The sequence below is a fragment of the Pan troglodytes genome, chromosome 12 (genome assembly GCF_028858775.2).
Source record: "Pan troglodytes isolate AG18354 chromosome 12, NHGRI_mPanTro3-v2.0_pri, whole genome shotgun sequence".
In the NCBI taxonomy this organism is placed as follows: Eukaryota; Metazoa; Chordata; class Mammalia; order Primates; family Hominidae; genus Pan; species Pan troglodytes.
The window spans coordinates 85,493,662-85,509,687 of record NC_072410.2 but is presented as its reverse complement, the minus strand read 5'-3'; the positions used below and the strand labels follow the sequence as shown (position 1 = coordinate 85,509,687).

General features: G+C 37.5%; 1 protein-coding gene across 10 annotated transcripts in view; it reads right to left on the bottom strand.

Annotated features, from left to right (window-relative positions):
* PRKD3 (protein kinase D3) overlaps positions 1–16,026 on the bottom strand; it is a 74,153-nt gene that overhangs the window by 36,498 nt on the left and 21,629 nt on the right. For 6 of the 10 annotated variants that reach the window (XM_063789133.1, XM_063789135.1, XM_009442300.5 and 3 more), the window contains 3 exons: positions 6,008–6,146; positions 3,742–3,873; positions 2,229–2,386 (listed from right to left, as the gene is read on the bottom strand). In XM_063789133.1, the coding sequence (XP_063645203.1) occupies positions 2,229–2,386; positions 3,742–3,873; positions 6,008–6,146 (429 nt within the window). Of the gene's footprint in view, positions 1–2,228; positions 2,387–3,741; positions 3,874–5,796; positions 5,852–6,007; positions 6,147–16,026 lie in introns of all 10 variants that reach the window. The other 4 variants (XM_063789136.1, XM_063789137.1, XM_063789139.1 and 1 more) reach the window with 1 other exon arrangement.

Below are 16,026 nucleotides of genomic sequence, written 5' to 3'. Positions count from 1 at the left end.
CTGTAATCCCAGCTACTAGGGAGGCTGAGGCAGAAGAATCGCTTGAACCCAGGAGGTGGAGGTTGCAGTGAGCCGAGATCATGCCATTGGACTCCAGCCTGGGCAACAAGAGCAAAACTCCGTCTCAAAAAAAAAAAAAAAAAAAAAAAAGGAAAAGGAAAAGAAAAAGAAAAATACCTGCCTACACTATCAATCTGAGGCATTTTATAGTGCTCTTCTCCAACCAGTTGTTTTGTCCTTTTCTTTTCCTTTTCTTCCCTTTTTTTTCTTTTTTCTCCTCCCCTTACTTCTCCCTTGCACTTCCCTGTCTCTTGTTTTTTTCTGACTTCTTTTCCTTCCCTGGGTTGAACATATTAATGTAGAATTACCCGACTTCTCTGAATTACAAACATTACTAGTTATAGAAGGCAGCTGAAAGATCTCAGGACATCAGTTCTGGCAGTGAGGATGCAAGCAGGTACAGCAAAATCTGTTCATATAGCTAGATGGTAGTTGAGTATTAGGATTTTGTGCTTGAGTATTTGGATTATGTTTTATTCAATTTTGTGTTCCTAGTATATAACAGGGCCTGGCATACAATAATCGGTGAATGTGTGTTGAATGAATGAAATGAGCCACATTGAACTGGGTGATCTATAATTTAGTTTGATTATTCCCTTCATATAGAAAGGGTCATAGTTACCAAAATCTACTTACCCCTCAGGTTACAAAAATTTTTAATTCATGCCTTCTTTAATTTTGCTTTTTGTTCACCTGGTAGAAAAACCCAAACAATTGGAAAATAAAGTTCTTCTTTTTGAGACTATGCTTGAATTGACTAAAGTAAACCTTGAAAGCCCTTCCATGCTACAAGTTCTACTTGTTTAAAAATACCCTGAACAATCTAACCAATTCAGACATGTAACTGCACTTCTTATACTTCCTTAAGGAGCTTTCATGTTCAAGATAAAATATAAACTAATGAAAAATGTAACACCTTATCCACTTGCTCTGTCCTTCTGCTATTTCCTAATCTAGTAATACTCAACTGGGCATAGGTGGCGTAACAGCATCATTTGTGGGGCTCTTGACATACCTCTATTCTACTGTCCTCATTCCTAGGTAAGTTCTCTGTGCAGTTCAGTGTATAAGATGCACTAACTTTTTCCTACTAATCTTTTCCAGGCTCTTCTGTAGGTTTATACCAACCCCTCATTTTCAGTCCTTTATGCCGCAGCACTCTTTTTATCCTTTAAAAATCTCACACTAGGGCTAAGTAATAAGAGAAGATGGAATTTTTGTGAAAGGATTTCAAAAGCTTTTACTCTGGTGTCTTAACTTAGCAAAATATTATGATCACAGTACCAAGACAAGGCCTTGATTTTGCCATTAATTTACAGAAGATCAGAGAAGTTACAGAAAAAACTAAATAATAAGATTACAACCTATAGATGGAAGTCATTTCAAGTACAAGGGAGTTATTTCTTTTTTCCTGGATCTACTGCCTTTGCCCTTGAGAGGTACACTGTATAAGGAAAAAAAAATCACTGATTTATTAATAATGAGATCTGGGTTTAATTCCACTATCTCTTACTAATTTGCTCTCTGACTTCACACAAGTCACTTAACTGCTCTGTGTCTCAACTGTCTCATCTGTATACAGATCTGCAGATAGCAGTGCCTCATGCCTGCGATCCCAGAACTTTGGGAGGCCGAGGCGGGCAGATCACAAGATCAGGAATTCAAGACCAGCCTGTCCAGCATGGTGAAACCCCATCTCTACTAAACATACAAAAATCAGCTGGGTGTAGTGGCATGCATCTGTAATCCCCGCTACTTGGGAGGCTGAGGCAGGAGAATTGCTTGAACCCAGGAGGCGGAGGTTGCAGTGAGTAGAGACCGTGCCACTGCACTCCAGCCTGGGCGACAGAGCAAGACTCCATCTCAAAAAAACAAAAATTAAAAAAAAAATTAAAAAAAAAAAAAGATTTAAGTATGGAGACCAGGAGCCAGGATACTGACTAGAAGGCTAAAGCAGTGGTACAAGCCATAATACCATCCCAAGGTGTACAAAATGCAATTCATTACTACCGGTAAGTCCTGTCTCCATTACTACATTTTATGTTTTGTAAGTGTAGGAACATTACCATTCTTTAGCATATAAATTATGTTCTAGAGTGATGTCATACACCCTGAAGAAACACAGAGAGTAACTACTACTAAAATGTCTATTACCTTAGAATACGTACCTCTTCACTGGGAAGGGCTACATATTCAGGCTGTAGGGGTCTTGGAACTGAGAGGCCGGGTCCTGGTAAAGATACATTTGACAGACGTCTCTTTCTTACTCCACTACAGTTATTTGGAATCTTGAAGGCACATCGTTTATGGTAATTTAATCCACAGCCTAAACATATTTTACAAGGTAAAATATAAGATTAAAAAAAAAATTTACTATTTAAGTGTGATACATAAAAACCACTGCTTCTTTTATTTAACATATTTTCTGTTAGCCATACCTATCCTAATTAAGAACCCAGACAGCAGGCTAAGTGGAAGCTAATGAATTCAAGAAGAAAAGGAAATGTGTAAAAAGGATAAGTCAGCTAGGGCAGTGGTTCTTGAAGTGTGGTCCCTAAGGCAACCACCTGGAAATTTGTTAGAAATGTAAATTACAAGGCTCCACCCCAGATCTACTGAGTTAGAAACTACGGGGATGAGGCCCAGCAAAGTGTGTTTTACGATGCACAATACAGTTTGAGAACCACTGCCTTAAAGCACTAGTTAGCAAACTATGGCCTCTGTACCAAATTCCTCCTGTGACATGAAAATTTTATGAAACTCAAATTTCAATGTTCCTAAATAAAGTTTTATTGGAACACAACCATATCTATTCGTTTACATATTGTCTATGATTGGTTTCATACTGTAATAGCAGAGTTAAATCATGACAGAGACCATATGGCCAACAAAGTCTAAAACATTTACTCTCTGTCCCTTTACAGAAAAAGTTTATTGACCCTCCACCTTAGAAGACTGTTTCTTCATCAGAAATGTGCACCTGTGTCCTACTCCTAGCAATTCTAATTCAGAACAAATTTGACAATTTAGTTGTATGTAAGAGACAACTTTTTTTTTTTGAGACAGAGTTTCGCTCTTTCACCCAGGCTGGAGTGCAATGGTGCAATCTCGGCTCACTGCAACCTCCGTCACCCACGCAGGTTCAAGCGATTCTCCTGCCCTAGCCTCCCGAGTAGCTGGGATTACAGGCATCCGCCACCACGCCCGGCTAAGTTTTTGTATCTTTAGTAGAGACGGGGTTTCGCCATGTTGGCCAGGCTGGTCTCAAACTCCTGACCTCAGGTGATCCACCAGCCTCGGCATCCCAAAGTGCTAGGATTACAGGTGTGAGCCACCGTGCCTGGCCAAGAAAACTTTTAAAAACAAAAAACAACATGAATATTTATGGAGCCATTACTTTGTACTAAATATTTAACCCTATTACCTGATTTAACCGTTTACTCTTTATGAAACCAGTGGGGCAGAATGTATTTTACAGAGAAATTCATCTTAAGAGGTTTAGTAATTTGCCCAAGAATATGAAGTAGGTGGCAGAGATAAAATCAGAGTCCTGATCCCTCCAATTCTAAATCCTCGTTACCACCCTAGTCAACAGCTCGTCATCTTGCTTTTTCATTGATAATAAAAAATGCAAATGTGGAACCTTATTTCAAATGACCACAAAAATTTTAGAACACACACCTTCACATTTCAGTCCTTGACGTACCAATCCCCAGAGCATCTCACCACAGTAATCACAGAAAGTAGGAGCTTTGTAAGAATGTACATAGAGAGTATGTGGACGAATCTGGAAGTCTTCTACTGTGGCTAAAGCTTTAAAAAAGAAAAGTATTACAATATACGTTGTATTTGTACTGCGATGAGATTAAGAATGCTCACACATTCACTTATGTCAAAGTACACAGAATCATTTTTTCTCTGAAAGTTTCACTGGACCATAAAAGTCAATTATTTAATATTGTGATTTCAAACTCTAGTTTAGCAAGTCCATTTACTTCTAATCATTTGAGCTCCAGAAGTAGGTCGTAGGTTAGTTATTTGGAATTCCAACAGCATTTTCTCATAATGACAAGATTACAAATAGACATTAGGTTACTTTAACCAATTAAAAACTGCTTAACTTACACAGTGGGAAATAGAACACTAAAGTAAAAGCTACTATGGAACTTAACTTCAATTTACGGAAACGTTTCTGTGGAAAAAGATACTGAGTCCTAATTTAGGATCCCAGGATATACTTGTCTGTTTGTTCTCCACAGTCCTAGTGGATATGAGAAAGAAACTCCTTTCCCCTTAGTGAACGTCGGGACAGTAGACCCAAGGAACTTCCTCTCACCTCAACCTGCAAGTAGTCTGATGGACTCCAGAGTAGAGAAGGAAGAGATGTGAGCAGGACTTCCAGGTGAGACAGGGAGTGAAACTCGTCAGGAATGAAGAGGAGGGCAAGGATTGGGAAATATAGAGATGGTTTGGGGTTGTTGTATAGAAGATGAATGATCAGTGTAGCAGGGAGTGAGATGAATGAGAGAATCAGAAATATAAGATGAGAGGAGTGGGGACTAATAAGGACAGAGAGGATCTCAAGAAAAGGCTCAAAGGTGAATTTGAGAAAAGGGAACTTGGTAGCAGGGCTCTGACCCATGGCTGGCCAGCTTGCTTCCTTTCTTCCATCAGTTCTCCTACTTGCCAAACAAAAAGTACTGCAGACCTACTATGTGCATTATTATGGCATTCTTTCTTCCTTTTCACTCCTTATTATCTTGCCCACATTGCTGCAGGATGAGATGGCAAATAGTGGGAATTAAAAAACAACGTATGGCAACAATGGGTGAGGTGGAAAAAGTGAAAGGTAGAAAAAAGCCCAGTGGGACAAAAAGGGAAAGAGCATTTTTAATTTTAAAGCCACAGAAATAACCAGCATTGTAATTTCCTCTTCCATATCTTCATTACTTCTTTTTTTCCTGATTCTCTTTTCTAAACCCCAATTTTCTTCTTTTATGCTCTTTACAGAAATGGGGGCGGGGGAAGGGGAAAAAACAGAATTTCAGTGTAACTATTTTATTTCTTTGACTCAAAGAAGAGTATATTTCTTTCAGACCAAATAATTTTCTAAGCTTAGTAACATTCAAGTAATTCAGTTTATTTTCCTATCCTGATTTTTTCCTTTTTTTTTTTTTTGAGACAGAGTCTCACTCTGTCGCCCAGGCTGGAGTGCAGTGGTGCGATCTCGGCTCACTGCAAGCTCCACCTCCTAGGTTCACGCCATTCTCTTGCCTGAGCCTCCCAAGTAGCTGGGACTAGGCGCCCACCACCACGCCTGAGCAATTTTTTTTTGTATTTTTAGTACAGACGGGGTTTCATCTTGTTAGCCAGGATAGTCTCGATCTCCTGACCTCGTGATCCGCCCGCCTCGGCCTCCCAAAGTGCTGGGATTACAGGCGTGAGCCACCGCGCCAGGCCTTTCTTTTGTTTTTTTAAAGAGACGAGTCTTGCTCTGTTGTCCAGGCGGAAGTGCAGTAGTGTGATCATGGCCCACTGCAGCCTCAACCTCCCAGGATCAGGCAATCCTCCCACCTTATCCTCCCAAGTAGCTAAGACTACAGTTGCATGTGACCATGCCTGGCTAATTTTTTGTTTTTAAATTTTTAGTAGAGACGAGGTATGCTGCTCAGGCTGGTCTCAAACTCCTGAGATAAGCAATCCTCCCGCCTCAGCTTCCCAAAGTGCTGGGCTTACAGGTGTGAGCCACCGTTGCCAGGTATTTTTCTTTCTTAATGGTGATATAACATGCCTGAAAGGAAAAATCATATGGTGACCATTATTAGAGATGAAAGAAATTAAGTAACAATAATACAAAGACTAAATATAATAGAATTGCAGCATTTAGTACAGAAAATTAGGCTCTTTGAGGGGAAAAGGCAATCACTTTAAAAAGCCACTTACTTACCTGAAAGAACCACTTCCACTAGGTCTCCTTCATGTATTTCATCTGCTGAGGTAATCAGCTGCAAAATGTTTTCTGAGTTCATGTCATGGCGAAAGAGAAGAATTTTGTCATACATGCCAAAGAATCCACACTCTGGAAACTGAGGGATAATAGTCCTATATCAGTATGACCACAGCTTTCTATTTTTATAAGTAAACGTTTCAATTTTATCAAAGAATTTAAAACATAGTGTTTTAACCTAACACTATTTGCTAACAATTCTCTTGATACCTAAAAGGTGATCCACGTACTCAAGCATCCTGGTTAATTTTAAAGTTCAAGAAAAATAGAAAAGTAAACTTACAAATAAATAATCATTGATGATTTTAAAATACATGTCTCTTACAAATACAGGATTTCTATATTCAGTTACTGATGGAGAATATAATCTTAAACTTACTGCTACTCCACTCTTAGCCTGAAAGATAAGCAGTCGTTCCAGCACCTTAGGACATGCTGCTCTAAATATTTCAAAATTCTTCAGTAGATCTCAGAATTATAAATGCTCACTGACTTATTTGGGCTTCTCATAGAATATCCTTTAATAAATGACACCATGTCACCTGCCTGCATCAAATGGTCTAATATGAATCAGTTTCACTAAACTAAATGCATTTGTCACAGAGACGCTGCTGATGATATCGTTTACCTATTTCATATTGTAGCCCTTCTTTGTGAAGACCCACCCACAAAATAACTTTATCTAGTTGATTTTATAACATGAACAATTTGCTCACGTAAGTTAACATGTTTTCCTGTTTGCTTTGCCAAATGGAAAAAGCACAGCCAAATTTGTAGCCCAATTTTACCATCAGTCTTGGATCTTATGGGATGTGTTTTAGGTGCAAACACTAACCTAGTTTCATCTCATTTTCTGACCTTAATTTTCTCATTAGAAAAGTCCTGTATATATTTCTAAAGAGTTCTCAAAACCTTTTTTTGAGATAGGGTCTTGTTCTGTTGCCTAGGATGAGTACAGTGGTGTGATCACAGTTCAACAGTGCAGCCTCAAACTCCCAGGCTCGTGATCCTCCCACCTCAGCCTCCCCAGTAGCTGGGACCACAGGTGCATGTCACCACTCCCAGCTAATTTTTTATGTTCTGTAGAGACAGGGGTCTCGCTGTGTGGCCCAGGCTGGTGTTGAACTTCTAGACTCAAGTGATTCCCCCACCTCAGCCTCCCAAAGTGCTGGGATTAGAGGCATGAGCCACCACAACTGGCCTCTCGAATCTTTTTTTAAAAGTTAAATTAAAAAAAAAATTAAAAACAATGATTAATTAGAAAGTTACAAGTTTATAGTTTTTGTAACCAGGGTAAATAATGGGAAAGTACAGAAATATTTAGAATTTTTGTAATACTAATTCTCCTTTTGAGTCACCAACAGTATTTGTAAAACCTCATAGTATGTTTTAACATATATCTAAGAGTGTAAGAATTCTCAATTAAAAAGATACAAGTAAAAATACAGAACCAAAAAATTAAATTTTCATTTAAATTTTAAAATTAAAATTTTACTAAATTTTATGAAATTATTAAGTTGGAGAATAAAATATCTTCATAACCTAGTTACAAAAATTTGTATGGACAAAGGACTCCACATTCCATCCTCATTAAAACTCTAAGGCCAGATGCACTGGCTCATGCCTGTAATCCCAGCACTTTGGAAGGCCAAGGCAGGCAGATCATTTGAGGTCAGGAGTTTGAGACCAGCCTGGACAACATGGTGAAACCCTGTCTCTGATAAAAATACAAAAATTAGCCAAGTGTGGTGGTGCATGCCTGTAGTCCCAGCAACTTGGGAGGCTGAGGCATGAGAATCACTTGAATCTGGGAGACAGAGGTTGCTGTGAGCCAAGATTGCACAACTGCACTCCAGTCTGGGTGACAGAATGAGACTCCGTCACAAACAAACAAACAAACTCACTCACTCTACTATTTGTATAAATAAAACTGATTTCAAAAAGGCATACTTCTTGCATGTCTGGTAAGTGCAAGATACTGGCCCCACAGTTTGTAAAGACAGAATAGTCCTTATCTTCCAGGAACTTACAATCTAGTAGGAAGACAGAAATAAACACAAATATATATAGTATAAGGCAAATAACAAAATTAAAATAAAAAAATTATAGAAGGAGGAGGAATAAAAAATGTTAACTGGGACGGTGGAGTAGAGGGATTCAGTACGATATTTGAGCAGAACTAAAAAAGAGAAGCAGAGTTTCCATAGGTTGAAAGTGTAAGCATCATCAATGAGAAGTTACAAGGTAAATGGAAGACGGTAAGTGGAGCCTTGAGACTAAAGAATGAGATGGGGGAAAGCTGGGTAGAGAGAGGGCAGAAAAGCACAGGGAACCCCACTGGCACCATACTAACAAAGAAACCTGTTATTATGTTCAAACTTTGCCACCTACTAACTATAGCACCTTAGAAAAGTTGCTTAACTTCTCTAAATCAGTTTCTTGTTTATAAAATGGAGGACAATAGGAGTTATAGGCTGGCTTTATAGAGTTCTTATCAAAATTAAATTACTTGATGGCTGTAAAAGTCTCAGCACTGTGATCCATAAATACCAGTGATTTATATCACTAATGTATACCTAAAAGGGAGACGAGACATAAGGTTTCAGAGCAAGGCAAGAACATGATTAAATCTGTATTTTAAAAAGATAATGCTGACAGCATTGTGTAGAGAAACAGGAACAGAAAGAGACCAGAGAGCAAGATGCTGAAGAAAGGGTGACCCTGTCAGTCAGAAAAGTATCAGAGTCTGAATTATATAGCAAGTAAATGGAAAAAGACAAGGAAATTTCTCTCCAGAAATTACAGCAAGTAAATGGAAAGAGACAAGGAACTTTCTCTCCAGAAACTATAGCAAGTAAATGGAAAGAGACAAGGAAATTTCTCTCCAGAAACTATCATCAATAAATCATATGGCTCATCAATACTGTTTTGACCAAACCAGGAGTTCTGAATAATGGTAACTGAAGACCTAAATAATAAACACACCAAGAGAAGGAAAACAACATTAAAATAATTAATGTATGACTTGGAAAAAATAAATATAACCTTCTTAATAAATACATGGCCTAATGAAAAATAATATCAACATGAAGTTGGTATTAAGAGACTTAAAAGCTTGTAAAGAAATTACAGTGAGATATTACAAAACATTAAAAATAGACATATGTATATTAGAGGCTAGAAAGCTGTTGGTAATGATAAAGAATAAAGTCATTTCAGCATGTTTTCATACTATACTCATCTATATGACAGACAAATTAGAGTTCATAAAGGAAAAAAAAATGTAATAGCCAGCCTGTGAAAAAGATTTCTGCTATTCGTGATTATGATTTATAGGTATGTTTGGTAGGGTATTTAGAAACTACGTAAGAGTCAGGCCGGGTACAGTGGCTCACGCCTGTAATCGCAGCACTTTGGGAGGCCGCGGCAGGAAGATCACGAGGTCAGGAGATCAAGACCATCCTGACTAACACGGTGAAACCCCATCTCCACTAAAAAATATACAAAAATTTAGCCGGGCGTGGTGGCGGGCGCCTGTAGTCCCAGCTACTCGGGAGACTGAGGCAGGAGAACGGCGTGAACCCGGGAGGCGGAGGTTGTAGTGAGCTGAGATGGCACCACCGCACTCCAGCCTGGGCGACAAAGCGTGACTCTGTCTCAAAAAAAAAAAAAAAAAAAAAAATTATGTAAGGGTCTAAACTAAAAACATGAGAATTCTTGAGACGTGTATATTAAAGATATACACCTAAAAAGAAATACACCCCTCATTCATAATGAGCACACATTCATTATGAAGAATTATACAGAACAAACAAAAACCAAACTGTTAATGAATTCAATATACAAGGATTTACTGTTCCTGATTTTGAAAAATTCAGAAAATAGGTTTTCACGCAGGAGTGGATCTCTAAACAATGTCTTAATTCTGGCCACACATCAGAATCACCTGTAGAGCTTAAAACAAAGGATGCTTAGGCTATCATTTCAGGTTTATGGTTAAGCTCCTGAGGAAAAGGCGGCGAACACCTGAATTTTAAATTTACTTTTAAAATATTATTCAATGTATGTATTATATATACTCTTTAAAAATAATCTATTTTTAAAAATAGTTTAAAATTTATAGAAAATGTAGACAATAAATAGTACAGAGTTCCTGTATACTACCCCATACCCAGTTTTCCCTATTATTAACATTGTACATTAGTTACATGCTATATTTATTACAATTAATAACACAATATCCATACATTATCATTAACTAAGGCTCATAGTTTATTCAGATTTCCTTAGTTTTTACCTAATACCCTTTTTCTGTTTAAGAATCCCATCCATACCACATCACCTTTAACTGTTATGTCCCCATAGGCACCTTTTGGGCTGGGTTAGTTTCTCAGACTTTGCTGGATTTTAACAATCTTGGCTGTTTTGAGAAGTTCTGGTCAGGTATATTGCAGGATGCCTTTCTACTGGAATTTGTCTGATGTTCTTTTCATTATTACTAGGGTAATGGGTTTTGGGGAGGCAGACCACAGAGGTAAAGTGCCATTCTCATTGCACTCTACCAAGGGCACCTACTGTCAACATGACATCACCACTGATGTTGGTTGAGGTAGTGTTTGTCAGGTTTCTCCACTGCAAAACTACTCTCCCCCCACCCTTTTCTATACATACTCTTTGGAAGTAAGTCATTATGAGCAGAGCACTTAAGAAGTGGAAAGGTTTGTTTGTTTCCTTTCCTTGAAGGTGGAGTATCTACATAAATTATTTGAAAATCTTCCAAATGGGAGATTTATCTATTTTCCCCCACTTATTTATTCACAACATTTATATATATCAATATAGACTCATGGATATTTACTTTATACTTTCAGATATAATATGTACTCTTTTAAAATATAATTTTATTTATTTTTGAATAGGCAATTATTCAAAGTTCAAAAGGCAAAAAAGAGTAGACGGCACACCCATGCCCTAGCTGCCTCATTAACCGTCCTGTAGTCAACAGTGTTGCCAGTTTTCTCAGAATCCTTCTGAAAATATTTTACATACCAAATACACATGAATGTATCTTTCCTTCATTTTACACAAATGGCAGCACACTATAAACACTGTTCTGCAGCTTGCTCTTTTTTTCACTTACCAATATATTTTAGAGATCATTCCATTAACAAAGTTATTTTTTTTTTTTTAAAACAGATGTAGTTTTCTTTCACCAGTCCCATCTAAGTATACAATCAACCAAGTTACTTAACCTCAGTTTTTCCATCTGTAAAATAGTGCCTAGTTGCCTACTTCATAAAATTATGAGAATATGTTAATATATATATACAAAGAACTTAGTGTCCTTTTCAATTTTTTTCATCAATGTTTTATAGTTTTCATTGTAGAGATCTTTCACTTCTTTGGTTAAGCTTATTCCTAGGTATTTTATTTTATTTATAGCTATTGTAAATGGGATAATTTTCTCGGTTTCTATTCCAGATTGTTCACTGTTGGCATATAGAAATGCTACTGATTTCTGTATGTTGATTTTGTATCCTACATCTTTACTTAATTCATTTATCAGTTCTAATGGTTTTTTGGCAGAGTCTTTAGGTTTTTCTAAATAGAAGATCATATCGTCTGCAAAAAAGGATAATTTGACATCTTCCTTTCCAATTTGGATACCATCTATTTCTTTCTCTTGTCTAATTGCTCTACTTAAGACTTCCAGTATTATGCTGAACAAAAGTTGTGAAAGTGGGTATCCTTGTCTTGTTTCAGATCTTAGAGGAAAGGCTTTCAGTTTTTTCCCATTCAGTATACCAGCTGCATGTCTGTCATATATGGCCCTTACTGTCTTGAGGTATGTTCCTTCTATACCTAGTTTGTTGACAGTTTTTATCACGAAGTTTTCATTGTGTTGAATTTTACTGAATGTTTTTTTGGCATCTATTGATATGACCATATGGGTTTTGGTCTTCACTCTGTTGATGTGACATATTATGTTTAATGATTTGCGTATGCTGAACCATCCTCATATTCTAGAAGAAAACAATGGGGAAACACTCCAGGACATTAGTCTGGGCAAAGACTCCTTGAGTAAGACCTGAAAAGCACAGGTAGCCAAAACAAAAATGGACAAAGGGGGTTACATCAAGCTAAAAAGTCGGGCACAGTGACTCACACTGATAATCCTAGCACTCTGGGAGGCCAAGGTAGTGGACTGCCTGAGCTCAGGAGTTCGAGACTAGCCTGGTCAACATGGTGAAACCCCACCTCTACTAAAATACACACACACACACACACACACACACACACACACAAGCTTCTGCAAGGAAATAATTAACAAGCGAAGTGACAACCTACAGAATGGGAGAAAATATTTGCAAACTATTCAACTGACAAGGGGTTAATAACCAGAATATATAAGGAGCTCAAATGACTCAACAACAACAAAAAAAGAAAATCCAATTAAAAAATAAGCAAAAGATCTAAATAATACATTTCTCAAAAGAAGACATACAAATGCCCGATTGGTATATGAAAAGATACTCAACATCACTAATCATCAGAGAAATGCAAATCAAAACCACAATGAGATATCATCTCATCTCAAAATGGCTTTTATCAAAAAGACAAAAAATTAAAGATGTTGGTGAGGATGCAAAGAAAGGGGAATCTTATACACTATTGGTGGGAATGTAAATCAGTACAGTCACTATGAAAAACAGCACGGAGGTTGCCAAAAATAAAACCACCACAGGATCCAGCAATCTCGCTACGGGGTATCTACCCGAAAGAAATCAAGATATCAAAAAGATATCCGCGATCCCATGGTTACTGCAGCAAAATTCACAATAGCCACAACAGGGAATCAACCTAAGTGTCCATCAATGGAAAAATGGATACAGAAAATGTGATACACATACATGGTGGAATATTATTCAGCCATAAAAAGAATGAAATCCTATAATTTGCAACAACATGGACAGAAGTAGAGAATAACATTTCGGTTGGTGAAATAAGCCAGGCACAGAAAGACAAGTATTGCATGTTCTCACTTGTATGTGAAAAATTAAAAAAAAAAATGACCTCATGGAGATAGAGAGTAGAATGATGACTACCAGAGGCTCTGAAGGGTAGTGGGTGGGGGGAATAAAAGGGTTGGTTAATGATTACAAAACTACAGTTAAGATAGAAAAAATAAGATCCAGTGTTTGGTAGCATGATAGGTAGACTACAGTTAACAACAATTTATTGTATATTTCAAAATAACTAGAAGAGTAGAATTGGACTGTTCCTAACACAAAGAAATGATAAATATTTAAGGTGATGGATATCCCAATTACCCTCATTTGATCATTATGCATTGTATGCTTGTATCAAAATATCACATGTACCTCATAAATATGTATAACTATTATTTATCCAGAAAAATAGAAATAAAACAGATTAGAACTCGTGATAAGCTAAATACACCTTAGCTATTCCAATCTCTTGTGAGTATGAGCAATACCCAATGAGTAATCCTATGTACATATCTTTTCCCACTTTTTGAGTATGAATATGAGATAACTTTCTAGGAGATTTGCTGGCTCAAAGAAAACGCATATTTGAAATTTGTAGATACTGCCAAATTGCTCTTTATGGCGGTCAAACCAATTTATACTTCTGCAAGTAATATATTGAGTATGTACTTGTTTTGCCACGTTTTTATAGTGTATTATCAAACCTGTTGACTTTAGATGAAAAATGGTATTTTTGTAGTTTTAATTTGCATTTCTTTTATTACAAGAAGTTGAACATTTTTCACATGCTTAAGTGAATCTGTATTTTCTTTTCTGTAAATTAGGAATTCATATTTTTGCTTATTTTTAATGGATTGATCATCTTTAAAACTCCAAATCCAATTACTCCTCAGAATGATTTTCATTATGTGGAGACCTTTAGTAAGTCCTGAACAACATATCAAAAAACCATAAACAAAAATACTTTATATTCCAAAGTATATATGTAAAATTTCTCAAAATGATTTGACAGCAGTGAAACCTAAGAGAGCTTTTAAGATTATAGCTTCTTGTTCTAAATCAGACTTCAGGAGAACAAAGAACAAAGGAGAAGAGCCTTTTTTTTTTCTTTCAGTTGTATAATTTGAAAAGGAGAAAATATTTTGGCAAACTAATTAAAACCAATTCTGGATTACATTTTTTTTTTGAGTGGGGGTCTCCCTCTGTTGCCCACAATGTAGTGGCTTGATCATTGCTCACTGCAACCTCAAACTCCTGGGCTCAAGCAATCCTTTAGCCTCAGCCTCCCAAAGTGCTGAGATTATAGGCACGAGTCACCTTTCCTGGCCCTTAATTACATTTGTGACTCTGCTATGCTCACAGAGTCAAAAGGGGCGGGGGCAGAAACCTGTACTAATGCTGTTGTCTCTATATTCTTCAAAATACAATTCTTGCCCAATAAAATGGTGTATATATATCCCTTCTAAACATTCTATTCTCCTGAGAGGGAAGAAGTTCAGAAAAGCAGCAGAGGTGATGACATGTTTAAGTAATTGTCAAGAATTGTCACTGGCTATTATTTAGTTTATTCCTCTAGGGCAATGATCCTCAGCTGAGATGATTTTGCCCACAGAAGCTATATGACAATGTCCTGAGACATCTTTGGTTTTCACAACTTGAGCTAGTGGCATTCAGTGGGTAGAGCACTGTAGAACACAGAGGACAGCCCCCACAAGAATTATCCCACCCAAAATGTCAATAGTGCTGAAGCTGAGAAATCCTGCTTTAGGGAATAAAAGAGTCAAGAGAATAAAGAGGCTGGGAAATGTGGAAGAAGTTGGCAACCTTTTGAAAACTAGACAAGTCCATAATTCCTTACCTGGCCTACCTCATCCTTGATTAAAAGAAAGAGGAAATTAAAGAAATAACTAATGATACAGCATGGTAGAAGCAAAATGGCCCTTTAATTTGGCCTCTTTCCAACTGCTCCCCCATCCCCCGAGCTTTTCTGGATTTGCTTACTACAAACTGTGCCGATGACCCCTCTTGACTGTGCAAAATGAAGTATTTTCCCAGTCCATATGGGAATGCAACAGAACATCAGTTATTAAATTTCCACCCTCATGCACTCTGCTCACTTCATTCTTTGCTTTTGTATTAAAGATGACTTCAATAATTTTAAAAAATAATCTTTCTATAACCATTTTAGACGTTATTTTTTACAGCATTACTTAACATTTTTAAGTAAAAGGTTCCAATAGTTGCAAACAAAATTATTTTAAGCAACACTTATTTTGAAAGTAATTTAAGGTGAACTGTTTCAAGTTCATGTCGTTACAATGCTGTCAGTAAAATGTCAGGCAAGGTAGGAAGCTTCCAAGTTATTTCACTTGGTCAAACATAATTTTTGCACTTTAACAATGGTTTCTGAATTTAACATTATCTGAATGAATAATTTATCACTATGAACTTTAAAATTTTTTTTTTAGACACAGTCTCACCATATTGCCAGGCTGGTCTCCACCTCCTGAACTCAAGCAATCATTCTGCCTCAAGCCTCCCCAAGTGCTGATGATAGAGACAGAAGGCAGAGAAATACTAGGCAGACAGGGGTGGGTCCTGGCGAAACCCCACCTTCAAGATGAAAAGCCTGAAACCCGTTGCCCAAAGTGAGAACTTCTATCCCTGTTTGCCTGCTCTCTCCTGATTGGTTCTTTCTAAATGTCTTTTTACCAATCGAATGTTGCCTTTTCCAAAACTACCTACGGCCGGCCCCACGGCCCAACCCCTGTCCTGTGCCTATAAAGACCCCAGACTCAGCCAGTAGAGAGAGAGAAGCAGCTTGACTGGAGAGAGGTGACTTGACATTGGAGGGACAGCTGGACTTCAGAGGATGGCCTGACTACCGGGAAGAGCCGCTGGACCTCAGGAGAAGATTACCTGCCTGTCCCGTCCCCTCTCCCACATCCC